Below are 26,491 nucleotides of genomic sequence, written 5' to 3' on the forward strand. Positions count from 1 at the left end.
TGTAGTTTTCGACTGGGGAGCCAGTACAGCTCAGACTGTGGAAAAGACTACAACACCGGAAATAACGCGATAAACTACTTCTGTATCTTTTTTCTTTTTTTGCTGATCTCGCGCATGCGTACACCCATTGTTGATGACAGAAGAGCTGTTAATGAAGTAGGGTGGTTGACTTCCCCTCTTCTAACCTGTAATTTACTGCCTGGTTCTAAGTCAGTAAGTTAGTCTGCTGTTGCCAACCCTTCGTTAATCCACCATGCTACAGTTTCTGGTGAGTTTAACTGACATTATCGTGTGTGACATCGACATTTGTCAGGATGTTGAGAGACACCAGCGGAGGTAGCATAGCTAATGTGTTAGCATGAGTAAAATTCGAGAAAAAAGTTTCTGTTTTATTAAGTTAAAAAGTAGCTGTCAGCCACCAAAAAGCTAACAATGAACTGTGTTACCCTTTAAAAACCAATGAAGTCAGTATGACAGTAAAACTAATGTCTTGTGGAGTCATCATTTGATTGATTGATATTTCGGTCCTAAATAACATTTGTATTTTGTTTTCCAGGCTGGCTTCACTTTGGGGAATGTGGTGGGAATGTACCTCGCACAGAACTACGATGTGAGTTTGCTGCACGTCTCTCTTTATTTAAAAAAGGTCCTCATTTAATTTAACAGGTCAGTGACGTCATCTCCGTGACAGTGACCTATGCCCTCCGCCAGTGTGTATGTAGTTGTCGTACGCATTCTGCTGAGAGTCACCAGGTAACACGGTCACTTGTTAAACCGAAACACCGGCCAAAGCAAGGGTGTCTGGACAGGTGCTGCTAAAGCTGTTCAGTCCTCCCAGTGACCTGCATCAGTTTCCAGTTTATTACGAACACCTAGCAACCATAAATGCAATCTAATGAAATGGCTCTGCAACAACTCTCCCACTGAAGATCATAATGTCCTGTTTTTGTTGAAATTGTACAAGAGAAGTGTTGAATAAACTTCATGGTCATTTGGGAGGCTGTAGGTTGTGGTGCAATTGAATATTTTGGTTCCTCAACATAAATGGAGTGGACAAAATATTTAAGAAATACATTTCAGTGCAACACAATACAACTCAATTTCTAAATTGGATTTAAAAAAAGAACATTATAACTTTCATAAAGGCTGTTGTAAGTACACCTGATGAATTGGCAACTGTATATACATAAGATTGCATATTGACTGTAGGGCTGCTACTAACGACTATTTTCATTATCGGTTAATCTGATGATTATTTTCTTGATTAGTCATTTGGGTGATAAAATGTCAGGAAATTGTGAAAGTGTGTTTCTCAAAGCCCAAGATGCAACCTAAGATGTTTTGTCCTGACCAACAGTCCACAACCAAAATTATTTAGTTTACTATCACAGAGAACTAAAGAAACCAGAAAATATTCACATTTGAGAAGATGGAACCAGAGAATTAAGACATTTTTTCTAAAAAAAAAAAAAAAAAAAAAAAAAGACTTGAAATGATAATCAATTATCTAAATTATTTGTTTTGATTGACTAATCGATTAGTCGCCTAATTGTTGCAGCTCTAATTGACTGTACTGATTTTTTTCCACTTTAGGTTCCCAACATAGCCAAGAAAATCGAAGCTTTCAAGAAAGACGTGGAGGCCAAGAAGAAGCCCCCAGAGTGAGAAAGACGGGACCATGTTGCGAGCAAGAATAGACGGATTCTGCAGAAAAACTATTTATTTTACAGGGTTATGGTATAATGATGTACATTTGATAAAAGGATTGATAATGTAAAATATGTTTGGGAATATTAACAGTGCCTGGAGCAGTATTTGTTTCTGCCTTTAGTTTTATAGGCATGTTCTCATTGTAGCCTATTTTTTATAAGATGCAAGGAGCAAAGTGTGGATTTAAAGGACATTAAAACTACCTTGTGGGAACACTTTCAAGTCCAGTGTCATGGCACTGTTAGCTGGCCTTTTCTAGGATGCACAGTGGTGTTTTAACTCACACATGACATTCATTTTCACATTAGGTGTCCCTAAAGTGAATATGAAAAGAGTAAGCTGGTACATCAGAGTTTAAGGACTTTCCCTCACAAGCATCCTAATTGTCAATAACAACTGCCAAACTTTTTATGATATTGGTGCATACATATACAATTCTGAAACACTCAGCTTCCAATAAAGTTGCTGATGATGAATTTCAAAGTCTTTGTCTCATGAGTTATGTAATGATTTACTGGCACACATTTGCTTAACAGTACTGTATGAATTTGTGGAATCAAAAACAATATCTATATTGCTGCATTGCACTAGTACAAGAAGTGTTTTACTTGTGCTGTCACAAATCTGTCCACCAGAGGGAGCCACAAGCAAGGCATTAAATTTTACTGTCCCATTCATCCTAATGTATTAAAAAAAAAAGTATCTTAGCTTTGGCAAAATGTGATCTACTTTTTCTTCTTCCGCTTTCTTCCCTTCTTTTTCTTCTTCTTATTCTTTGACTTTGGCCACCCAAAGCCTCTGAACTCCAAACAGTCCACTGCATTGTGTGAAATGTAGTAGACATTCTCCATGGCTGCTGGGCTGAGGATGTCAACCTCTTTCTTGCTGGATTTGGCACTGGAAGACCTCTTTTTCGGTGTTTTTGGACTCCCACTCTTCTTGGCGGGCCTAGAACTGTGGGATCTTGATTTCCTGGATTTGGTGGGCTTTGGAAGAAATACAAGTGTTTTACTCAATTTAGATCAGTTACTCCACTTTGACTATAAATAGTTTGCATTGTCTGTTTACTGAACTTTACCATAGTGAAAGACGTCAGTGTCACTTCCTATATGATGATGGATGATCCATCCATCTGTAAAATTAGTTACTTTGTTTAGTATGCTATAATAAACAGTACATTTAGATGAACAAAATGATTTGTCAATAGTTCAAAAGCAGACTACAATTAAGGAATTTGCTTACTTTAAAGGATAAGCACAAAAAAGTGCATTTTCAAAACTACACAGTGAAATTGTTAATTAAAAATATATATCTTACCAGTTCTGGACTTGGCACTGTTCTAAGTGGCAACTGAATGGCTTCAACGGGGACAGTGATACCCCATTTGTTTATGTCCTGTTGTCATAGAGACAGAACAGACTCACTCATGAATGACGGGTTGGCCTCTCCGCCAAGCCTGTAAATTCTTAAGCTGCATCCGAGATGCAATTGTCCTCAAACACATCACAAAGCTGAAAAACTAAACGGAATCTGTAAGAATGCAAATAAAAGTCAGCAGATAGCCGTCTTCACCTTTTTTATTTTTTGTGCAGTGGGATTCATCACTTGTTAAGACAACAGCTTTCAAACTCTTTGGCAACTCTCATCAAGTTCTCCTGATTTAAAAAGCCCTTGCATTCACATTGTGAAAGTGTAGTTTTGACATCACTGTAACATTGAAATACATTCAGTAAATGTAAAACAACCGAATACCATGCAGAAGCTCTTGGATCTCTCAATCATGCACTACAAATAAATATTCATAACCATAATAAGTATGCAGTCACTATGAGTGTAAGAAATCCAATATGGATCCAAGAAACTTCTCAGTTGTGAGAAAGACACACAACTCAAAATAAAAATGCACTGTGCACAATTCATCTGACATCTTGTCTGACATAATTTCACAATCAATTCTGTGCCAATTTACTGCACATACAGTAGTAGTATGGCATCAAAAAACGAACTTTTCTATTGTTGCATTTCATCAATAGCAAAATAAGACTTGATTTCAGCAGTAACAGCGCTGGAGGTTTATAGATCACCTGCATAGAGCGATTCTTTTTTTTTCCCCAAGGCATACTTTGATTTAAAAAGCCCCTAGTACAGCAACACAATGACAGCAGGGTGGTGTGGTGACTGTCCTTCAACCAGAGGACTGCACTTCAAGTACAGTATTTGGCCTGCTGATATGTGTTGGAGAAACACAATGCAAATTTCAACCAGTTTCAGGGTTATTTACTCTGACTTTCCTCCTTGTGAGGATCCCACGGTGGGATCAATGGAGTAAATCACTATGTGGCAGTGATGCAGGAGCAGAAAGACATCTATACTGCAGAGCTCCATGCATTTAAGCCCTTGAGGGTGACAAAAAAGGGTTTAAAGGGGAATAAAGTAGCAGAGCTACTGCGTAGAGATGAGGTGGACTATCATGTGGATGATGCGGGAGCCGCGGGGGCAGCTGCACAGGTCCATGCTCGGGTTCCTGATTTTATCCTCCAGCAGCTGGTCCAGTTCCCAGCGCAGCTCCTTCACCAGCTCAGCCACCTGGGTAACACACACATTAACAAAATCAAGCTCATTTGGTTACTCTGGCTTGCCTTATATGGTAATTTTATTTCCTACATCAGGATTAATTTTCTTCTGCCCTCATCTTAGTTTTTTTTAACCTTCATAAATACTAACTTAACCCCCATAAATGTGTTTCTGTGCTTTATTACAGTGAATACAGACTGCTTTGCAGGTCATAAATGAAGTATGAAAGTTTGTCCTCAAATGATAATGATCTTGCTATAATTTTTATGTAACTGCTTTGGGCCATGCTTATTCATCATCAAAATAATACCACTGTTATTAAAAGTAAAGGAAAGTTATTGTTGATCTGATTCTAAACTGTTCAATCTTTCATCACTCTGACCTGATGAGAAGCAGCAGCAAAGCGGATCCATCCATCATCAAGGGAGATGACAAACTCTCCCTTGTGCAGCTCCACATTGACCTGACCGCCTCCAAACAGCACCAGCGGGTAAACAGACACCATGCTGCAGTCTCTGATGAAGACACGGCTCGTCTTCACCTTCTCGTGGTAAACCAGGTAGGGGCTGTTGTAGTGGCGAACCTGGCAGCACAGAGGAGAGTCACAAGGGTTGTTTCTCTTACTTGCTGTTAAATATGAAGCTACATCTTTTTATACTTGAATCATCTCACCGTGTAGTTGACAGAGGAAGGGTGCACATGCACGCAGCCGTCGTTCTTGGTCATGAAGCGCAGCTCGTTGGCTTTGGGTTGCATCTTCATCGCTCCTTTGCTGGTCATCTTGTAATTCCCCTGAGGAGCTCGCACCTGAGAACCGTGTCAAACACAGGGCAGCGAGTATAAAGCCAAGTCGGGATGTTAAGCATGAGAGATACTTTTATGCTTCATTGGCTTTTGTTTCTTATTTCAACAAAAGAGAGGATGAATACGCACTTGGACCACATTGGGGTAGAGGGCAGCACACAGCATGGCAGACATCAGCCGGATGTTGTCTGAATTCAGATTTGCCTGGAAAGGAGTAGAAGTGGTTAAATGTGTGAATCTGTTTGTATTATGGAAGGTTAAAATGTTTCAGTTTTAGAAATGATCAGATTTGCTTCAAGACCACGGTTACATCTTATCTACAGATTAAAAAAAAAACAACTGTTGATTTAAAAGAAGACTTCATTTCTGAAATAAGAGATTAGAATAAAGATTAGAATAATTTCCCTAACAAAAAATGAAAAGTGATATCAAAGGGTAGCAGAAAAAGCAGTGCTGTACAACTGATATGTTAATGTGAGCTGGAAAGAAAACAAAAAAAATAGTACAATAGTGCGTGTGTGTGTGTGTGTGTGTTACCTCAGGACCAGTTGCCTCCAGAACACCATCAGTGCCTTTAGAGCACATACGTTCTATAATCCTCGCCCTCAGTCCTTCTTTGATGAAGCCAATGTCAGACAACAGCTCAGCAAACTGCCTCTTCAGACTGGCGATCTCCTGCACGAGTTACAAAACACATGCATTAAGAAATGTTTAAGTTGGATACAAAGAAAATTCCTGTTGTATAAAACAAAAACCAAACTGTTCAAGCACTTCATTGTTTTGCATGCAGGTTTAGATTTAAACACTGCAAGAAGTGGTGAATTTAAAAAAAACAACCTGCAAGCCTCTCCAAGACAGAAAGTTCTCCCTGCAGTAAAGGAAGCCGGCCTGGTGGCCATTCTTCGCAGCACAGCACCATCCCTGAAAGAGAGGATAAGCCCATCACATTGATCATTTCAATAAATGAAAAACATACTAGCTTTAGAAGCTAAACATACAAAGTCTGTACCTTGTATGCCTGTAACAAAGCTAGATGGTCACTACTGGCCACGGCAAAGACCAGTTTCTTCTCATTGGCTTCCTCACGCTTATCCCATGGAGATACCTGGAAAACAAAGAGAGAGGACCAAATGAAAAAATGAATATGTCATATGAAAACAATCAGTGCTGTGATGCTGAGGAGAGAAACATATGGTCTCTCAATGGTACCGAGTGGTTGCCTTACAAATGGTGATTTGAAGGCCAGACTGGCCGCAATGGTGAGCGCTGGGTCGAGGCAGCGGAAGATGGCGCCGAACAGCATGAGTTTTCCAATGCGCACGTCCACGGGCAGGCAGGCCAGGTGGTAGCCCAGCGGGGTCAACCTCTCATCTGCAGTCAGAGCTCCCAGGTCCTGCAGGCGCTGCTTGGCTGCATCTAAGCTTCCCATAGCTGGGGGCTCGATGAGGCGAGAGAAGACGGACTCGAGCATCTGCTCTGCAAACACGTCCAGGATCTTTATTCTGTCAGGGAGAGAGAGAGAGAGAGAGAGGTAAAAAAAAGAAAAATCAGACAAAGAAAGCTAGAGAAAAAAAAAAAAGTAATTAGCCAGTTTCCTCTCCATTTCCATGTCATACATAAACCTTACTGTCTGCATTTACAGAGCGACAACACTAGCTGGCATTGTGCAAAGGGCAAACAGATGGATCTACCGGAGGCAGAGCTGCTCGAGAGGCACTCTCTGGATCTCAGGCAGCTGTTGCTCGGGCAGCTGGTGTTGGAAGCAGTGGCTGGTGAAGAGGTGGAAGCAGACCCCCGAGGCCACGCGACCCGCTCGGCCCTTCCTCTGCAGCGCGTTGGCCCGAGAGACCCACGAGTCCTCCAGGCTCTCCATGCTTTTAGATGCATCGTACCTGAAAATACAACCAAACGAGTATGACGTATGTGGATTATGTGGACGTGCACATATATAAATGAGGTTTAAGGTTAAATAAGGTTTAACTTTAGATTAAGTTACCTTTTCTCCTTCATCTTGCCAGAGTCGATGACATATACCACGTCGTCAATGGTTACCGAGGTCTCAGCAATGTTGGTGGAGATGATGATCTTGGTGACACCCTCTGGAGGCCGGCTGAAAACTGCCTGCTGCTCCTCGTTGGACAAGGTTGAGTGGAGTGGATACACAACACACCTGATGTTGGGGACATACACTTATGTTAGTTAGCATTTGACTTATAGATAGTGTTCATTTCCTATCCAACTGAGCATTAGATCAAAATGTTTCATGACGATATCACACACCTTTTACATTTTGTACAATACCTAAATTATATACATGTAAAAAAAGACACAAACGATTTTACCCACATAGATTATCCACATCTGGGTTTTTATGTGAAAATACCATACTGTGAATGATAACCATGTGTTTATCGTAAGTGAAAATGAGAATTGTTATAGTAATAACAATAATAACTTATATAGCTCTTTTCAAAATCAAGTTACAAAGTGTTTTACAAAGACAAAAACAAGAGAAATTACCAGATATATAATAAATAAAAGTAGAACTGATACAGTAATAATGACAAGCGAACTATGAATTACTAAAACACAGTAAAAATGTGAAGTGAAAATGGAGGAACCCCAAACGAACTTTAAATGTAATCATTAAAATTTTAAAATCAATTCTAAAACGTACAAGTAACCAGTGTAGAGATGCAGAGTGTGGACTATTCTGTTGGTTTTTGTGAGGAGTCTTGCTGCAGCATTTTGGAGTTATTTGAAGTTTGGAGATGTTGTATTGAATGAGACGGGAATACAGTGAGTCGCAGTAGTCTGAGCAGGATGTAATGAAAGCATGGATGACAGTTTCCAGATTCTTAGCAGATAAATAAGATTTAATGTTCGAGATGTGAAGTTGCAGAAAGTATGATTGAATGACTGACTTCACCTGTTGGTCAAAGTTGGAAAGCAATAAAACCGATGTTTGGCCATTGTCAGCTGCTAAAAGAATATCATTAAGAACTCTTAGAAGTGCAGTCACAGTGCTATGACCTGCCTTACAACCTGACTGAAATTTATCAAAGAGCCCGTTGCCATTCATATGATTGATGAGCTGCACGGCAACTATTTTTTCCGAAACCATAGCCAGGAAGGGAAGTTTAGATATTGAGGCAGAAGTTATTTAAAACGGATGGATCAAGAGATGGCTTTTTGAGAAATGGTTGAACTGTAGCTGGTTTAAAATAATTAGACACTTGACCAGATAAAAGTAGGGAATTGATAATGGCTAGGACAAATGGGGAGAAATACTTCTTTTAAGAAGTGAGTTGGAAGAATGTCCAGTGAAAACGATTCCATAACGAGGTAAATCAAAAATACCACAGAGGATGAATTCTGTTGTGTTTTATACCCTCACCAACACTAACAATAAAAGGACAAACACACACACAGCTTTCGACAGACCTGGTTGCACCCCTGTTGTTGAACATTCTGTTGGATTGCAGCTGCTCATAGAGCATCTTGATTTCAGCGAGGCCTGGCAAAAACACCAGCACTGCACCTGGAACACACAAAAAACATTTAAAAGATTACACAAACATAACTCAAGTCCACATTAAAACTGCCAAGGTATGCTGGATTACCCTCATGTTAAGAGTACATTTCTAACTCTTACCTGGGGGGTAGTTGTGCTTCCCATCTACGATCCACTCCAGCACACTCTCCACCAGATCCATGTTGATCTTGTCCAAGTCCATCGCAGCAATGGTCTTCAGCACAGACTTCTTAGTATCTGCATCCACAGAAAAACAAAATGTGATATCCAGTTTATTTGGATAAGATGAATGAGGTACAGTTTAAAAACCCATGAAACAGATCAGCTCAGTTTATGACACTTGTTCTCAAATAACCTTTGTATCTAACTGTGAGCTCCTGGAAGCTGAGCTGCTGGTCGGGGACAGAGTCTTTGACAAAGTCCTTTTTACAGAAAGACATGAAGTTCCACATGTCGTCTCCCAAGTCATCCACCAAGTCTCTTGACCCTCCTTTGCTTCCTCGCCCACTTGTGGAGGATGAGTTCTGCTTCCCTGAGCGCATGTAAGGGCTGCCATCCTCAATCACATAGCTGAGAAAGTGAATGTAAAAAATAAAAAGTTACAAAAAAAGATCAGTCAAGTATACTTGTTTGTTGGAGCAAAGGAGGAGGAACTTACTTGGTTTTGGCGATGGCATCTTCTAGGAAAAACTGGTCAACGGGAAATGTACGCCCTGGAATGAGAGATATTGATATTCATTAAGAGGAGAAAAGAAATCTGTGAACAGATGTTCAGTTTAAGCAAAATATAATTTGCAGGTTTGGTGTACAGTATGAACTACATGTGGCAAGTTACCTGGTATGTGGATAGTGGGACAGTTGTAGAAATATTCAGAGAAGAGGTTGGCATTGAGTGTGGCACTCATTAGAATAATCTTCATGTCTGGCCTCTGTATAATCAGGTCTTTGAGCACCAACAGCAGGAAGTCACTGACAGAAAAAAAGTGTGTAAATATGCATTTTAGGAAAAGATTTATGAAGAAACTGATCTTGTTATTTGCCAGTTTGAGATGTCTGCAATTGACTAAATTACAAAAGCTGCGAATAAACATCTAGAAATGTACGATGAAGAGTCACTTTCTGTGCCATATGTCACTGATCTGCATAATCTCACCTCTCCTCTGTGCGCTCGTGCACCTCATCCACAATGACGTGTGTGGTGCCTTTGAGGTCTGCCTCGCCCTCCAGTCTCCTCAGTAACACACCGGTGGTGCAGTACAGCAGTCTGGTGGCGGACGTCTGACAGAACACAGTAAAAAGAGATTATTTTATTACGTAAAGCTTGGCAACATATTGAGAGATTATTTCAAAATTTAAAGTTCAGGATGCTCTGAAATAGCCAGAGTGAATAAATGTTGCAAGTTCCAAATACTGCACACTAGATATATGTTAAATGTCCGTACCCTGACACTCTCCAGGCGGATCTGGTAACCCACTGAGTTGCCCAGGCGCTCTGCACGCTCCTGTGCCACCCTCTCAGCCACAGAGATGGCAGAGATGCGGCGTGGCTGGGTGCAGATGATGTTGGCTACCTGCTCCGCTGGACCATTTAAAGAGGCATCCAGAATGAACTGTGGGATCTGGGTCGTCTTACCACACCTGCAGAGGAGTAAACAGAAAATAAACATCAAACAGAATCATATAGATTATATGAAGTAAAGTAAAATTTTCCATACATACATACATGAGTCTTTGTGAATGCCAAGACTTGCAGCTCTGTGTGACTCACCCAGTCATCCCGCTGACTACCAGTACCTGGCACTGGTCCAACATGTCTAGAATGTTGTCTTGTTCTTGCCAAGCTGGCAGCTTCCTCCTCTGCTCCAGCATGGACCTGAAGCGCCTGGACGACTGGGTGAAAATACATTGTGAATTATAAATGCATTGTGCTGGAGAGGGTAGAGTAAAATATATCGGAGTGTTAAGATGTCTAAATTGCAGCAGGCCTCTTTTACCTGTTTCCTCCGAAACTCTCGACACAGCTTGCTGTTTTCTTGCAGTAGGTTGTCTATTTTCAGGTTGTGCTTGTTCACCATCCTCTTCCTCAGATTGACGTAACTCTCGCTCTCCACTGGAACGGCCTTGTCATCCTCCTCCTCATCCCTCTCATCCAGCTCTTCTGCCTCTTCTGTCTCTTTATCTGTAAAGACATAGGTGATGAGATTTCAACCCAATAACACAAAAACAAGTCTAGTATAAAGTATAAAGTCACTTGTTGACTCACAATCTAAGTGTCTCTGGCTGTAAGATGGAGCAGACCTCCTGCTGTTGGTGTAATTACTACTGCTGGTACTGCTACTCCTGCTTTCCTCAGAAGCATTGCTCTTCACACTCTTACTCTTTGCTATGGCAAGAGAGGGTGGAGGAGCTGCCACAACAGGTGGCGGCGTGCTGTATTTGTGATGACTAACAGCCAACAGTTCCCTCATGGTAGATTCATCCTCACACAAGGTGATGAGAGTGTAAACAACGGGTTCGCTGCTCTTCGCTGCGGCCAATGCCTCTCCAAACAATCTCTCGGTCACGCTGAGCCTCCCTGCAGCTCCCATGGACTCGTCATTGGTGCTGAAGGCTACTATCGGTGCCTGAAATGGGTAACGGTTTCCTTTGGGGAATCGAATCTCTAGTTCATACTCAGGAGGAGAATAGCTGCTGATCCCAGGCTGGCTGGGGCCCATCAGGTCTGGGGAACCAGCCCCAGACCTCCCTTTGGTGGGCATTTGGTGTTTGAACTTGCATTTGTTCCCAAAACGGCAGCCTTGCCCTTTCAGGTAGAATCGGCAGACATCACGGATGTTAACAGATTTTTCGCCATATCGATCTCCGACTTCACTGCCGTTCTTATTCACACCCGTGAGGAATAAGAGGTCCAGGGTTATTGTCCAGACTGTGTTAGCGATGCGCTCATTGAACCGTTCACCGTAAATGGCAGCTAGCGCCAGAGCCTCCTCCTGCCTCTGGCTCAAGCACTCATCCATAGGCACCCCCTCAAGACCATCAGGGGAAACTGCTTTCTGGCCGTAGTGCTCAGTGAAAACCTGGAGGAGGAGCTGTTCCAGTGTTGCCCCAAAGTCTCCTCCACCAACCTCCAGTGCCTGCTTGCTGCGCACCCTGTCAAAGCCATACCTATGTCGAGCAGAGATGGCAAAACAGATGTTAGGGGAGCAAGCACAACATTTGACTTCATTCTTTAAGTTCTTGACAGCACTGCAGTGAAAATAGTGGCTTCAGATCTGAAATCTGCAATAAAAAGAACAAAACAAATCTGTACATCACCTGCAGAGTTTGCCTATGGCAAATAAGGAGATAACAGGTTCAGGGGCAGGACGTTCATCGTCAGACTCTGGGTCATACTCTGGGCTCTCTGCTCTCTCCACAGGATCGTCTTTAGTGGCCCAAAACTGGCCTTCGTCACGATGGTCCAACTCATCAAATTCCTCCTCCTCTCCCCTCGAATAATCTGAACCAGATTCACTGAGGCAGAGAGGGTCGTATGAGTTCATATGAACTCACAATCTAGTATTCCAAGTCTCATTTAACAGATAAAGGGATGTAGCCTATTTCAAGCATATTTAGATAGATGTACTTACTCATAGGGCTCATCAAAGTCCTGGGTCTGTAGTTCCCGCAGCAACTCCTTGAGTTGTTCTTGGTTCTCATTAGTCATGAAAATCCTCTGCAAGGGCATGGTGCTCACCTCTGGTCTGATGCCGTCACCTGGCTTCAGGCATGTTCTGGGTCTCGCCAGGGATCTTGGCAGAGCCTTGCCGCTGCTATTCCCACCGCCTCTGCCGTCTCTGTCTCGATCCCTGCCTCCCCGTCCTCGACCGCCATCCCTGCCAGCACCACGGCCACCTCCACCACTGCCCCGTCCTTTGTTAGGTCTGGAGAAAAAAAAAAACAGATAGAGGCAGACACAGGGGCACAAGAGAGAGGATGATATAATTAACCCTGAGCACCCTGTGATCACTTTTAAATCTTATAATGAACTCCTTCACTATGAATGTATACCTGCTAGGCCGAGAGGGTCCAAAATCAAGGCTGAAATCATCATCGTCATCCCAGCGGCCAGCTCCTCCTTTTCTACCACCGCCTCCGCCTCCTCCTCCTCCTCCGCCACCACCTCCACCTCCCCTTGGCTTGTTAAATCTCCCTCCTCCTCTGTTGGGCTTCCCGCCTCTTCTCCTTGCACTCATTTTCTGTCAATAGATACATATGAGGCTGCAACTAACGATTATTTCCATTATTGGTTAATTTGTTGATTATTTTCTTGATTATTTGATCAGCTGTTTTGTCTATAAAGTGACAGAAAATGGTGAAAAATGACAGTCAGTGTTTCCCAAAAGTCTTGTTTTTGTCCCAAACAACAGCCCACAACCCAAAGATATTCAGATTACTGTCACAGAGGACTAAAGAAATCAGAAAATATCTACATTTAAAAAGCTGGAATCAAAGAATGTGGACATTTTTTCTTAAAATATGACTCCAAACGATTAATCGATTATCAAAATAGTTGGTAATTAATTTAAAAGTTGACAACTAATCAATTAATCGTCACAGCTCTATAGACCTAAACAGATTTTTTTAAAGCACTCCTCGACAATCATGGCTTACTCGAAATACACTGGCTGCCATACCAAAGTATACTCACCTTCAATCAGCGTCTTTTCATCGCAGCAAATAATCTGTGAAGAGAGGCAGGAGATTGTATTGTTTGAATAAAATCTTCTCAGCCCTTGAAGTATCCGATAATAATCCTGGATACACCAGAGAGAAGAGCTAGCTGTGGACACGGACAGAGCAGGCAGCTACTATAACATCCACAGAGTCGCACATAGCTGCGGGGCGGCTCGTTGTGGCTCCTCAGTTCAAGTGAGAGCAATGAGATGGTGGCTGACACACAGCGCTGGTGGCTACAATTATGCAACCCAACTGAGCATGCAGACTGAAGCAACCCCACGCCTGGCTGGATCACAATGTGTTATGTTATCAAGTTACAAAAGCGCAAGATATAGCCTGTATAAGAGGGAACGCGCTAGTGTGTCGGTTTATATATCAGGCTTCAGCTATATAACAAGCTAACAGCTAGCGAGCTCACTCCACACTTGTTTTTAACAAGCTAACAGAGCTAAAAGAAGGTTTCTCACAAGTCAAGTCGAGAGGATACACTTCTCAACAATGCCACAAAAATAAAGGTATATATGACAACAGATAAAAAAGCTAAATATCTTGATAAACTAAACTTTCCTAACAAGTGTACTAACCTGCGACAGCTGTTGAAACCACCGGTAGCTTGCATCTCTTTCATTGGTCGAAACTCTAGGGTTCAAAGTTTCTTTTCCGGTGAGGTTGAGCGAGGTCATATTAATAATAACAATAATAATTTGCATCATATATTTCGTAAATAATATTCGGAGGTCATTCATAGGTCATTTACAAAAGTAAATGCAACATGTGTTGAGCTAAACTGCGTTTTTAACAATTTCAATCATTTTAAAGCTAGTTCCGCATTGAACGTGTAACCATGGCAACAGCAGCTCGCGTCTAGCCGCCCCTACAACATAGACTACACAGAGTATAGTCAGGACTGGTTATTTTTAGGGTGATTAAGTGGACAAATATAGCATAAAGTTATATTGTGTCACTTTCACTACTTTTTCATAAGTTGTTTGACTTTTCACATCGCAGGACTTGGCCGCTACACAGCGTTTCCTGTCGGGTTTGAGCTGTCACGGATGTCTGGTGGGGTGTTATTATGAAGTCTGATTTTATAACACCCACAGCACACTCACAACTCCTGTCTGTCTTTCCTATCTGTTGGCTAATTTTTGTGATTTTTTTTTTAAACTTTCAGACACGAATGAAAGAGATTCTTTAAACACTCAAGGTAAATATCCAAGTTGCATACCTACAAAATTCACCTTACAGCTGAGGTGCTTGAGGGAAATATGTCTATGTTTTTGCAGGGGAAGAACCTGTGAAAGTGAACTACATTTTCCCAAATGGGGACAGATATGGTGAGTGACAAATGATGGATGCAGCTTTTCAATCCAATGCATGCTGTGGGTCTGTGTCACCTTCTCTTTTCTTTCACCCACAGAGGGGGAGTGCAGCAGATCTGCTTCAGGGGTGATAACAAGGAGTGGTTTTGGTAAACACACCTCAGCAAGTGGTATATACACTGGAGAGTGGCATGAGGACAAAGTATGTATTTACTGTGTGTGTACCTACTTACATCTGTGTACATGGTTGCATTTATTTTCTCATACATGCTTGCTCTATCTCTATCTCTGTTCCTCTCCCAGATGCATGGCAGAGGGACCCTCCAGCATCCCTCCAAAGCAAAATATGAAGGAGAGTTCAAAGACAACATGTACCACGGCACAGGAACATACACCTTCCCGGATGGCTCCATGTACACGGGCCACTTTAACAAGAACAGGTAAACTGTTTCATTTCCACAAGAGCTACAACACTTAGGATCTTACTTACATTTATACTTAAGGAATGTGGTTTAATTGGTGCACAATTGTTCAGGTTAGCCTTTTTTATTCCCAGAATACAGCAGCAAGGCTTCAGTTGTACATTTCCAAAGCAATCAGAGGTTTCTTCCACCTTAACATGACAAATCCCACTTAAATCTATAGTGGCAGGACTGAAAGACAGGACTAAAGTTGTTACAGTGTTGTGTACATTAACCCCAAGAACCCTAACATTCACAATATATCCTTTAACTTACCCTTAAGTACTTTTAAAGTTTTTTTCTGGGACCCAACTTGATGTTTTTTATTTTACTTCATTTTCTTGATGTGCAACATGTGCAATGTTACACCAAACATCATATTTTAGATGTCTTAACTGATGTGTTCTTCTACTGTAGGCTGGAGGGAGAAGGGGCGTTCACTAACACGGAGGGACTGGTGTGGATGGGGGAGTTTCACGGCAAAGCAGCGCTGGGACTGAAAATGCAGCACAACATATAGACTAAAAAAAGCATTTTTGTACCAGACTGTGTAAAACATTGTATGATATATTCTACATTAAAACCTTATAAGAAAAGACTATTATCTCGTCTTTACATATTCCTCTGTGCAAGAGATAAATAGATTTACTATACTAAATGCTGACAGATCACACACAGGCCTCACAGGCCTGAGATCACACATCCATGTATTTCTGTGTACTGATGGTTTAATATCATGCAATCAATGAGTCATGTCTCTTGCTCTCAGCTGTATCTCCTGCTTTATTGGTCCTGGTGCTCCAACACAGCAAGTGTCTCTTTGTGTGAGCCTTGTTTCACTCAGGAAATATTATACTATTGTTGTATTGTTTCTGTTCCAACTACATATCACTCTGCTTTCATGTAGCTGTAGGAGATGCATTCAGGTGCACTGAAGACCGGGAAGACACAGACACTAAATAATATCCCCAAAATGTTTCATTTGTCCCTGGTGATACTGTATCTTGACCCTATCAGGGTTAAGGATGAGTACAGGACAGTTTTACATCATTACACTGCCAGCCAATCATAGAGAGGGCATATGCTCCCATCCTCAGCCACAACAGCTGTACCCAAACTGTTGGAACATTGGCCCGAGGAAATGTGTGATGTGATGTGATGTGATGCGAGTGTGTGGTCAGTTTGACCTTTACTGTTTGTGTGTATGGGTGTGTACACAGCTTTGTGTGTTGACCAGCTTTCTACACTCTGTTATCCTGCACGACTTCCTCAGAGCTGCAATGTAATTCATAGTCAACAAACATTCACAATTGTTCAACATTGTTTAATAAGCAACTCTGATATTGTAATTTGTCTTTCTATTGAATAATGCCTCTACAGATCAGTAATTGCACATACCCCTGAACAAATTCAGTGTAGAGTATTCATCTAGACTATGCTTATATGGAAATGTGTAACAAAAACACATATATACTGTAGTAACATCCATACAATGCTTAACACATCTGGTAAAATATTGTACCAGATACAGTAAAACAGCTATTTTCATTGATTGTACAATTTTCAGGTAGAAAATAACATCTTGTATTGCAAACCTTCAGAGGCGATTCGAATGAAAAACCTTAAATACAACAATGGAGGCAATAACAACCAAATAAAAATAGAAAATGGCACTCAAATTTGGCACGAGATACAATAGTTGAAACGTAACTGACATAGATACACACTTACAATGAGTTATTGTGTTGAGTGACTGTGTGAAAATGTACTAACACCCCGACAACGACCTACGCGGCGGCAGTGCTTCAGGTGTTAGTTCAGTGTAAGAATGTGATGATAATGTGTATTCATCACAGCAGGTAGTGAAGCTAGAGTGAGCTATAGTTGCAATATATTATCTCCATAAACCTGAGAATCTATTAAGTATACAATATTATTTTCAAAGATTTCTATCTCCTGATGAAGAAAAACAGTAAAATCCCTTGTAATGCAGAACACAGAAACATTTTCTAATTGTGCTGGAAACATCGTTGGTCAAAAAAAAAAAAAAAGCTGTTCCAAATACAGGTACTCAGAAAACAGAACGGTGGCCATGCACATTTCCACAGAGAAGCACGAGTCAAGACTTAATTATTGATCTATACAAAGATAATACATAACGGCTCTTGACCCCTCACAGCGAGTAGATAACAAAAAAAAAGTGAGCATGCTATTAGTCTTCTGTGCTTGTTTGTGTGTGCTTTAGTAGAGACGTTTCCACTTAAGAGCTCTCAAGTACAAACTCTGATAGGTAGGGTAAGGTACAGTGAAGACGTACTAGAAAAAAAAAAAAAAAAAAAAACAGCACCATTTTTGTGACAACAAGTGCTCACCAAGGCCACCAGGAGCTCAGTGGTTTAGTGTGGTGGTCGGGCAGATGGAGAGGGAGGTGGCCTGTAAAAGTAGTGAAGACGGTGAGCTGAAGGATTCCTGCTATTCTGATAATTGCTGAGGTTGGATATGTGTGTGCGAACAAATCCTGGATGACATCAGTGATTACAGATTTGCGACTTCTGGATTTGATAAGATTACGGAAGTGTCTAACATATCTGGAATAGCAAGAATTCTGTGTAAGGTACATTTTTCTATTTTAAAAGTGAACAAATAGGATAGTTTCTTTTTTTCTTCTCCTCTCAACATCTGCCCTTTTTCAGATAACTGCTTCTATTCTTTTTGCACACACACTTTACATTCGTGAACACTTACAGCTGTCATATTCGTTTTTTTTTGGGTGATCATTATGCCATGAGAGGAAACGGCTCCCACTCTTACATTTGGACTATCAAAATGACCCTGTGGTCTGTTTCCAAAAAGCCTTTTTTTCCCCTAGAAAATGCATAAGAAAACGTTCAAATCCATCACCAACAATCTAAAACCCAATACCTATGATAGGCTTTGTGATTAAAATGAAAAAACCCACAAATTATCAAGACAAAAACTGATTAGAAATCATTTAAATTTACATCTTCTCTCAAAAAAAAAATCATTTATAATAAAAAAAGGTTACCACACACATTGATACAAATAAATAACGAAGGAGGAGTCAAACCAGCACCAACGGGATGTGGGGTAGGCAGTATAACTGGCCAAAACAGTCTCCTGCTACAGCGATATCAGATGTTTCTTATTAACTGCTACCTCTGTTCTTGCCTGTCACGTCCATGTGTTCACAGTAGTCATAGGCACATGTTAGCGTCAAGTGTGTGTGAAGTGTGTGGCGTCTATTTGTGCGTCTGTGCTCCTCAACTTTGCTCCATTTTTCTCTTTCATCTTCCATCTCCGAGGTGACTTTCTTCACCTCCGGCTTCTTTTTTCCCCTTTACCCTCCCCCTCCCTCCGTCACAGAATATCCTACGTCCCCTCCCTCTTTAAAATCGCACCCTAAAACCACTCCGACAGGCTTGTACGTGACCTCTCATTTGCCACAATCCCCTCCGACATTCACCCTCCCTCCCTCCCTCCCTCGTCCCTGCATCACGGATTCTGCAGCAGCCCCTCCCACTGGATCGGCTGAGAGAAGACCTCTCTCTCCAGCCACATCTCGTAGCTGTAGTGGAAGTCCTCGGGCAGGTCCACGCGCTGGCCCAGCACGCTCTGCAGGCAGTTGTCCACGGGTGCGAAGTCTCCGTTCTTGTTCTTGTCGTAGCGACGGCTGTTGAACTTCTCGATGCTCTCCCGGAGGGCGCACTCCTCTGCCTGGAAGTCCCAAGGCCGTGCGTCGATATCTGGGAGGAGGGGAAGGGTGGATAGCAGAGGGGAGGAAATATTTAAATCAATCTCAAGGGCACTTATTTTAATATATACTTGAATGTTCATACACCTACTTTCACCTTGTACTTCAACATAAGGGTAGCCAGCAGCTAATAAAATTATTTTCTTCTATTTCCAACTATTACCCCTCATTTCCCCCCTTTTTTTTTTGCTATTATCCATCTCTTTCTGTAACACTCATGGGGACAGATTACTTGCTCTCCCACAAGGGATGTTGACCCTGAAAAGTCCCTTTTCCCTGTTGCTATGGCAACACGATCCTGACTGTTCAGCGGTGGCTTTTGGGAGCATTATATTTCAAACACATGTATACAGACATAACCGCACGAACAGAAACATAAACACTACACACCCGCTATTAATTGAACAATTAGTATTTATTAACCTGAAATGTCATGTTCACACAGCTGGGGTGAGTGTATTCTTTATAATGAAGTCTCTGTTCTATTAATCAGCTCTGTGTGAGGGCAGAGCAAGACTGCTGGGACTCATTATCTCCATGACCACTTTATTTATGAAGAACTGAAATGCTAAACTGCCTTGTGGCATGAAGAGAATGACAAATAAGGGTCATTGTGAGTGTTCTGAGCACTGCAGATTGTCCTTAAATCTACTCTGAGACCCTACATTCCTGAGGAAAATGAAAACCATTGGCACTAGTTTAATTAAAGCTGCACTTTAAAATGTTTATAACATAATACAACAGTTTTTATCACCATAAATCATGAATAAGGGCTGGAACTATCTGTACAAATTGAGATACTGCTGTTATTAATTAGTCATCTTTTAATGTCTTTTGTGCACTCATAGTCTCAAATCAAAACATACTGAAAGGTTTAAAAGGTCTTTAACTAAACCCTAAGTGAACTTTTTTTTTTTTTTTACCATTTCCGTAGGCCCAGTCGTCATTAAGCCTGTGGCGGACCTTCTGGTAGATGGCCGACATGGTCTTCATGTTGCTCTTCCTCCACTGGCGGCCCAGATATTTGGTCTGGATCTTAAGCAGCTTGAGAACATAGAGCTGCATCATGGCCTGCTTCACCTTCAGGGCTCTCTTCAGGATGGGAGCAGACTTGAACACCACCAGCATCTGACGGGAGAATGAAAATGACGAGAGGAGAATTTCTGAGCATGCTGTGTGTTAACAAAATGTTCATCCATGGCTGGATTAAGCCGCTGACTTTACATGTTGCTACTGGTCAAGTGAGTAACTCAAATTTAATTTAATTTAACTTCCCCCCCCTTTTTTTACTAAAATTTTGATCATATCATATCATGAGTCACATTGGGATTTATACTTTTTACAGTCATGTCAGTGAACGTTTTCCCTCAAGGCTGCTCTCTTTGCAGTGTTGGAGGATTACTCACCATGGTCCTCGAGTGTTTCCACTTGGTCAGCTTGTTCAAGATTCTCAGTAGGTTTATACAAGAAAACAAGTTTCTCCAACAGAATTGATTGTTGTCTCCTGCTTCCTGAAAAAAAACACACACACACACACATCAAGGTCATAATTGGAAGCTGGAAGGCTTCTTTCCTTAGTGGCCTTCATCCAGTGTGGATCAGTCAGGTGTTTTGACTCACCAGGCTCTCAGCTGTGAGCTCAGGCATCTCATGGACCACACAGTGGGGGAAGTCCAGCACACATATACTGCAATGAGAACAGGGAGGAAACATCTTTTGTTTGTTCACTGCTGCATCAAAGTGTGTAAAATAATAGTTTAATTTAAGTCTTCTTGTCAGTCCGGTATTACAGCCTGCACAGACTGGACCTGTTCTTTCACCTGTAAAGTCCTGTCACCTGATTTTTTAAATTTCTTTCACACCCTAATCTGCTGCTGTGAAGCCATCTGTGCCACTTCCTGGATGCCTGCACTTGTACATTCGTGAGATACAGGACTTCCGCTCATACTTGTGATAACCTGTTTTATACTGTCATACCAGAAGACCATCTTTATCTTTAATCGTAATGGGATGAAGATAACGAGAGCTCACTTTTTTTTACTGCGTCTCTTGTGCCAAACTGAACCTGCCTGTCATTAGACAGCAAAACAAAAAGTGCAGTTTTTATACTGAGGATACACTGAGTGAAAAAAAAGATCTTACCTGTTTTTGGCACTGATATAAGACATGATGTTCTGGTTGAAGAACTTGAGGATGAGTGGGATACAGTTGGCAAACACCAGGTGCTGCGAGACAATCTCAAACTGCAGGAAAAGAGGAGGCGGCAGTGTGAAGAGTTAGTTTCTGTCCTAGAACCAAAATACTTTGATAAATATACATTTTACACAGTCTTATGTGGTCTTAAACCATTTTATAGATGAGGTAAAGAATGTTTAAGATAGACAGTGATGTTAATGACACAAATCATGAAAAGGAAATCCATATCTCTGGAAAAGAATAATCCTGCAGCTGATAATCTTGTATCATTGATGAGTTTCCTGTGTGGGGTAAAAGGTCAACAACCAGGAGGATTTCTATTTTCATGAGTCAGCTATGTAAATCCTTTACCTCATCCAGGAAGCTTTACCAAGATGAAAAGCATTCCGCTGCTGAATTATCATGAGCTCATATATCAGCATTTTGACTGATTGTGGTGGTTTAAATGTGCTAATTTTGCCCTGTTTTCTGCATGTAATGATTCCTTGCTGAAGATTATTAAGTATTTGCGTAAGTAATTTATCCTTTAAGACAGTTTTTTATAACACTGTGTCTGTGTGGTTGTAAAACAATGTACAGAGCAGTGACTGCATTATATGTGCAGTCTCCTTTTGTGGCAGCAGAGGGCGCTACAACTATAAGTGTGCAGAGCAGCCACTTGAAAAGATTGTAAAGGAATGTCCCTTCCTAGCAACAGAAAACATACCTCTGTGCCACTGCACTGACACTATTCAATAAGATAATTTTACATCTGGACAAGTGCAGCTGAAAGGAGAAATAAAACATGAAATAGGGCCCGAATCATTTTTTAGATTTTAGATCAGATGCTCTCTGTCAGTCTGTCTGTTTTCTGTCTTCATTGTGAGAACGTAGCTTCAGCTCTTGTGACGTACAAGAGAGGGGATGGTGGTCCAAGGGTGGGGGTGGAGAGGAGAATGAAAGGAGGAAAGTAATGGCACGCTTGACCGGATAATCAGGTGGAGGATAGTGAAGGTAATGTGGGGGGAGGTGCACGGCTACTGGTGAGTGTGTGTGTGTATGTGTAGGCAGACGGAGAAAGAGGAGAGAGAAATGAAAGAGAGGCCAAAGAAGGTAATGTGAGGTGTCTGTAGGAGGGAAGAACAGAGGTGTGTGTTGTGTGTGACCTGATAGATGTGGTTCAGTTTGAAGTGTTTGAGGAGCAGCAGCAGAAGAGCAGAGATGGCCTTGACAATGATTTCCTTGTGACGGTTCACGTCAATTCCGAGCTTCATGCTCTGAAGGACTGTGATACTGGAGGACACACACATACACACACACACAAGGTCTCAAATAACAGTTTTGTCTCAACAAGAGACAAATACAACTATGTTAATATAAAAACATGAAGAGACAGACTGTTCCCTCTTATTTGGAAAAACATATTCTGTTTCCTATGTTCAATTGTCTTTCAGTTCTCTCAGGTTGCTCTCTTCGTCAATCTAAAAAAGCCACCCTGCAGACCAAAAATAATCCAGAGTGAGTGTGTTTTTAAAAGTACTCCATTTGCACAGAAAATATGATTTGAAAAAATAGACTTTTCTCAGAGGTGGCAGCCTGATAAGCTCCAAATAGTGGTTTGAGGGAGCAAATAATGAGTAAATTTGCTTTTCACTTATTCTTTTTTCATATATTCTTCACATTACAAGATTTTATTAATTGATTACTGCTCAAAAACAGCTGTTATAAAGGGTGGTGAAATCTGAAAGCATATGGGTAAATTTGATCTTTAAACTGCCGGATCTAAATGTGGCTCTAGATGTCTGCAGGTGGATAAAAACAGCACCATGGGGGAAGAGATTCAAGGGCAGCAACAGTCTATCCACACTTAAGTACTTACGGCATCTCCTCAGGCAGCACATCAGCTAGGATGTTAATGGAGTCAGTTTTGGCTTTGGAGGTCGGAGCTGCGGCCAGCAGCAGTTTAAGGAGGGCAATCTGACGTAACACACAAAGCAAAATGTAGAGATTTTTATATCTTAGAATTAGGCAAAAAAACGCATATCTGAAAAACATACAATTGATTTTAAGATCTGTCCCCAACCTAAATTCATTCCCACATTTAACCAAAATAGATTTGAATCCAGCTTTTGCCTGTTTACACTGTTTTACTGGATAAAAACACATTTTATAGCAGATGAGTGTGATGTAATGTGTGTTTCTAGGGTCGAAAAAGCAAGAAAACATTATGGAATTTTCCATATGTTGTTCTGATTAGTAATTATATCAAATTAAGTACAATGACGGAAATCAATAATACATTATGAGCTACTCACCACATACTGGGAGAGGTTAGGAAGCATGCCCAGGTACAGCATCTCTGCCGGTGTCTCCTCCACCTCCTCCTCACCCTGTAAAGTCCATATATACAATATACTATCAAAACACACACACATACAGTATAAATCCAATAGGCTGTTAAATCCAATAGGCTGTGTTCATTGTCACATGACAATGACATGAGCAGAGACATGATATTTACTTATGGTGGAATAACTGACCAGGGTCATTGGACATTGTTGTAGCTCCTCCTCCCTCTTGATCTGGACTTCGGCAATGGAAACATATTTGTGCTGGAGGAGAGAAGGAAACCAAATGATACCACACAAGTGACTGTATACAGAGGTGTTGGAAGGATGTGTTAATTACCATTACTGACTGACATCCACAGGGGTATTCCTGTGTGTAACTACACTTCTCAGCCTGTTCAAACAGGGGGTATGGATTTTTAACTGGGATGCCAATGCCAGGGGGATTCAACCGCGAGTGAGAGTATTGATTAGTAGACACTCCAGCCATAATGAAATAAACGAGGAGGACATTTGAGTCTGAGAATCTGCATTAGTGAGTGGCTGAAGCACACTCACCTGTTTAAGAGTCTTGACACTCTCATGGATGGGTCTGGGCAGGCCCACGAGGGTCTCTGTGTCACTACAAAACAATGAGCAGCAAAAACAATGAGATTTCCAGTGAATCATTTCTTCTTCTTTATTTCAATGAATAATATACGGAAATTATTTGCTTCCAGGGAAATACCTACCTTCCCAGGGTGAAGCCGATGAACTTGTTTCTACTGGTCTCCAGGAAGTGCTCAATGTCTTTCTCCCTGTAGATACACAAACAGGCTACAGTCAAAGGAGTTTAAAGGAGCATTTACATGTGTGCATACGCCCACACACACACACACACACACACACACTGCATGAGCTTTCTGAAATCTCATCGGTCACACTGTGTGCTGCTGCTGTCTGTCTTACTGATCAGCATTTAATCAGAGCTGTATGTTGCAGCACTCGATTCAAGGCTATGCACTGACACAGAAATAAACAGAAACACACAAAAAGAGTTCACTAAAGGATAATCAGAATGTAGGTTCTCTGATAATTAATGCCTGATAAATGCAGCGTTAGTAAGTGTTTGTGTCCTCTTTCAGATGCATTATTCATGTGCCTGAAGCAGCAGCAGCACCCTGGGTAGGCACACAGGAATACACAGATGGAGAGCATATTGCCAGATGACAGAGACAAAAGAAAACTGAGAGAGATTTTTTATTTAATATTTAGCTTTAACCTCTCAAATGGTGGTACAGAATTAGGGTGGAAAACAGACACCAGTTGCCAGCCAAAAGGTGTTAAGTAGTGGCTGTGGGTGGGAAGTTTTCTCTACTTTAATGGTTGAAATGGCAGAGGGCCAGCCATCATTTGAAGGTTTTATTCTATGGAATAACACCTAAGTGCTTTTAAACTAATAAAACATGTGACAGACATCCTTTTTAAGCAGTTAAGAGCCATAGGTAAATGTATAATTTGTTTTTAATGCTATTTTGTGTGCAGAATCTGATTTAACATCTCCCGTCTAACTTTTAGTGTAGAGTATGGATAAAGTTTGTGATTCATCTTGAAGTGAGGCAGAGCTGAAATTGCTCTTGAGCACTGCTGATTTACTAGAATTACTGAAAAAACTGAATTAGAAACAAAAACTGTGCAATTAACCTGACTTTAGGGGCCCAGGGAAGGCCTTTAGGGAAGTTGACCCTCTCCGTCGGGGGTCTCAGAGGAGGCGGTGGCGGTGGGGGCTGGATGATGACATCACGGTCCAAGGGGTCCACCTCGCCTTCGATGCCGCTGTCTGTGTCCTCTGGGTCCTCCTCCTCATCCCGTGCATCGTCGTTCTTAAAGGGGTCCCGCTCGTTGTATGTGTCCAGGCTGTCTTGCTTGACCAGAGGCTGGGAGAGAGAGAGAGAGCAGGAGGTCAGCTGCACTGGGAGGATTGCTCATGTTAAGATTATCTATAAACACACTCCAAGGAGTAACTAAACCATCCAATATTTGTAACTTTGTAAAAACCTCACTGTGAACCGTCGTAAGGGACGACCCAGGTAAATTTCTTGTAGATAAAGCATTACAGAAAGCTGCTAGGTTTTTCTGATATATCAGACATTTGCCCCATTTAAAAGATACTATGAACAGCCTGACAAAAAAACTAACAAAATTCCAATTTAGTGATAGATCAAAAAGAAGCATTTAGGTTTACAATGTGAATGTATCTAAAAAGACTAGCACAAACTGTAAAAGAAAACACCAGTATTTTCATTTAAAGGAATTTAACATTTTGGGGAGTTACACTTATTCACTCTCTAGCAGAGTGAGATGAGATGATTGATACAGCTCTCATGTATGTGTATTCTTGTTAAAGACCTTTGCACACCCACACAGGTGTATCCAAAGCTATGTGCTAATAAGAGTGACAAAGCCAATTTGTTGACAGGTGCAATAAAACCAACAGAAGGATGAGGGATATGTCAGTCAAGTACAGTTTGTGCACACCCACAAAGTCCATGGAAGAGATCTAACTAAACAAGGTAAGTGAAAACACCTGTGCGGGATGAGTATGGGTGTGCAGTGGATTTAAAGATGACGCTAGAGCCAGGAGGCAGTTAGCTTAGCTTAGCATAAAAACTGGGCACAGGAGGAAACAGTTAGCCTGGCTTTGTCAAAAGGTAAAAACATCTACCAACCGGCACCTCTAAAGCTCACTAATAAACACATTATATCTTCGTTTTTTTAAAGTTACAGATTTATAGCAGGTTATGTGTTAGGCTATTCTTTGACTGCTAACAGTGACTTCTTCCTTCCTTCTCCCTGTAAAACCACAACTTGTTGTTTTGACATTTCAGTTTTTGTACACAGTAAACAAAAGTGATAAAACATATTAGTTTTGGCAGATGTTTTTTGTATTTTTGGATCGAGCCAGCAGAGATGTTTACCCATTTCCAGTCTTAATGCTAAGCTAAGCTAATCATCTCCTGGCTCCAGCTTCATATTTAGTGTACAGACATGAGAGTGGTATCAATCTTTTCATCTAACTATCAACATGAAAG

At 41.3% G+C, this 26,491-nt stretch overlaps 5 protein-coding genes across 10 annotated transcripts in view; 2 read left to right on the top strand and 3 right to left on the bottom strand.

The window, feature by feature from the left end:
- The first annotated feature begins 100 nt into the window (after positions 1 to 100).
- Positions 101 to 2,186, top strand: stmp1 (short transmembrane mitochondrial protein 1). The gene is made up of 3 exons (XM_044342915.1): positions 101 to 268; positions 557 to 610; positions 1,594 to 2,186. Exons 1-3 carry the CDS (start codon positions 254 to 256, stop codon positions 1,663 to 1,665), a joined length of 141 nt encoding a protein of 46 aa, XP_044198850.1. The 5' UTR covers positions 101 to 253; the 3' UTR covers positions 1,666 to 2,186.
- LOC122974870 (small lysine-rich protein 1) lies at positions 1,877 to 2,839 on the bottom strand. The gene is made up of 2 exons (XM_044342914.1): positions 2,789 to 2,839; positions 1,877 to 2,696 (listed from the first exon to the last, which is right to left on the bottom strand). The coding sequence occupies exons 1-2, from the start codon at positions 2,789 to 2,791 to the stop codon at positions 2,436 to 2,438; spliced, it is 264 nt and encodes an 87-aa protein (XP_044198849.1). The 5' UTR covers positions 2,792 to 2,839; the 3' UTR covers positions 1,877 to 2,435.
- On the bottom strand, positions 1,877 to 14,090 carry dhx57 (DEAH (Asp-Glu-Ala-Asp/His) box polypeptide 57). The gene is made up of 27 exons (XM_044342888.1): positions 13,927 to 14,090; positions 13,314 to 13,347; positions 12,674 to 12,861; positions 12,253 to 12,546; positions 11,939 to 12,136; positions 10,887 to 11,788; positions 10,618 to 10,802; positions 10,392 to 10,513; positions 10,066 to 10,261; positions 9,777 to 9,901; positions 9,459 to 9,592; positions 9,282 to 9,336; positions 8,979 to 9,193; positions 8,744 to 8,860; positions 8,533 to 8,629; positions 7,085 to 7,258; positions 6,780 to 6,980; positions 6,314 to 6,590; positions 6,098 to 6,193; positions 5,926 to 6,009; positions 5,626 to 5,763; positions 5,218 to 5,292; positions 4,957 to 5,091; positions 4,667 to 4,867; positions 3,028 to 4,296; positions 2,789 to 2,842; positions 1,877 to 2,696 (listed from the first exon to the last, which is right to left on the bottom strand). The coding sequence occupies exons 3-25, from the start codon at positions 12,856 to 12,858 to the stop codon at positions 4,153 to 4,155; spliced, it is 4,350 nt and encodes a 1,449-aa protein (XP_044198823.1). The 5' UTR covers positions 12,859 to 12,861; positions 13,314 to 13,347; positions 13,927 to 14,090; the 3' UTR covers positions 1,877 to 2,696; positions 2,789 to 2,842; positions 3,028 to 4,152.
- Positions 14,091 to 14,178: 88 nt separating this feature from the next.
- On the top strand, positions 14,179 to 17,998 carry morn2 (MORN repeat containing 2). 2 transcript variants are annotated; one of them, XM_044342912.1, is made up of 7 exons: positions 14,179 to 14,264; positions 14,351 to 14,404; positions 14,517 to 14,552; positions 14,623 to 14,679; positions 14,763 to 14,866; positions 14,968 to 15,104; positions 15,543 to 17,998. In XM_044342912.1, the coding sequence occupies exons 2-7, from the start codon at positions 14,398 to 14,400 to the stop codon at positions 15,643 to 15,645; spliced, it is 444 nt and encodes a 147-aa protein (XP_044198847.1). In that variant the 5' UTR covers positions 14,179 to 14,264; positions 14,351 to 14,397; the 3' UTR covers positions 15,646 to 17,998. The 2 variants fall into 2 exon arrangements, with proteins under 2 accessions (XP_044198847.1, XP_044198848.1); XM_044342913.1 differs by having other exon boundaries at positions 14,203 to 14,404; positions 14,517 to 14,549; positions 14,629 to 14,679.
- A 630-nt stretch (positions 17,999 to 18,628) lies between these two features.
- The window catches only part of strip2 (striatin interacting protein 2), a 28,838-nt gene continuing 20,975 nt past the window's right edge, over positions 18,629 to 26,491 (bottom strand). For all 5 annotated transcript variants that reach the window (XM_044342919.1, XM_044342918.1, XM_044342917.1 and 2 more), the window contains 12 exons: positions 25,104 to 25,336; positions 24,152 to 24,217; positions 23,979 to 24,042; positions 23,613 to 23,684; positions 23,388 to 23,462; positions 22,952 to 23,049; positions 22,239 to 22,365; positions 21,040 to 21,140; positions 20,518 to 20,584; positions 20,304 to 20,408; positions 19,821 to 20,025; positions 18,629 to 18,889 (listed from right to left, as the gene is read on the bottom strand). In XM_044342919.1, coding sequence (XP_044198854.1) covers positions 18,639 to 18,889; positions 19,821 to 20,025; positions 20,304 to 20,408; positions 20,518 to 20,584; positions 21,040 to 21,140; positions 22,239 to 22,365; positions 22,952 to 23,049; positions 23,388 to 23,462; positions 23,613 to 23,684; positions 23,979 to 24,042; positions 24,152 to 24,217; positions 25,104 to 25,336 — 1,464 coding nt within the window. In that variant the 3' untranslated portion in view covers positions 18,629 to 18,638. The remainder of the gene's footprint in view (positions 18,890 to 19,820; positions 20,026 to 20,303; positions 20,409 to 20,517; positions 20,585 to 21,039; positions 21,141 to 22,238; positions 22,366 to 22,951; positions 23,050 to 23,387; positions 23,463 to 23,612; positions 23,685 to 23,978; positions 24,043 to 24,151; positions 24,218 to 25,103; positions 25,337 to 26,491) is intronic.

Source organism: Thunnus albacares, chromosome 23 (assembly GCF_914725855.1).
Source record: "Thunnus albacares chromosome 23, fThuAlb1.1, whole genome shotgun sequence".
Lineage (NCBI taxonomy): Eukaryota > Metazoa > Chordata > Actinopteri > Scombriformes > Scombridae > Thunnus > Thunnus albacares.

Bases quoted from the DNA above. Each gene is read 5' to 3' on its own strand.
- dhx57 (XM_044342888.1), bottom strand. From the start codon at position 12,858: ATGAGTGCAAGGAGAAGAGGCGGGAAGCCCAACAGAGGAGGAGGGAGA. The intron at 10,514-10,617 runs GTAAAAGAGGCC...ATTTTCACCCAG, and splicing joins GAGAGTTTCGGAGGAAACAG to TCGTCCAGGCGCTTCAGGTC. The intron at 7,259-8,532 runs GTCTGTCGAAAG...CCCCAACATCAG, and splicing joins AACAACAGGGGTGCAACCAG to GTGTGTTGTGTATCCACTCC.
- stmp1 (XM_044342915.1), top strand. The intron at 611-1,593 runs GTGAGTTTGCTG...TTTCCACTTTAG, and splicing joins ACCTCGCACAGAACTACGAT to GTTCCCAACATAGCCAAGAA.
- morn2 (XM_044342912.1), top strand. The intron at 14,553-14,622 runs AATATCCAAGTT...ATGTCTATGTTT, and splicing joins TTCTTTAAACACTCAAGGTA to TTGCAGGGGAAGAACCTGTG. The intron at 15,105-15,542 runs GTAAACTGTTTC...CTTCTACTGTAG, and splicing joins GGCCACTTTAACAAGAACAG to GCTGGAGGGAGAAGGGGCGT.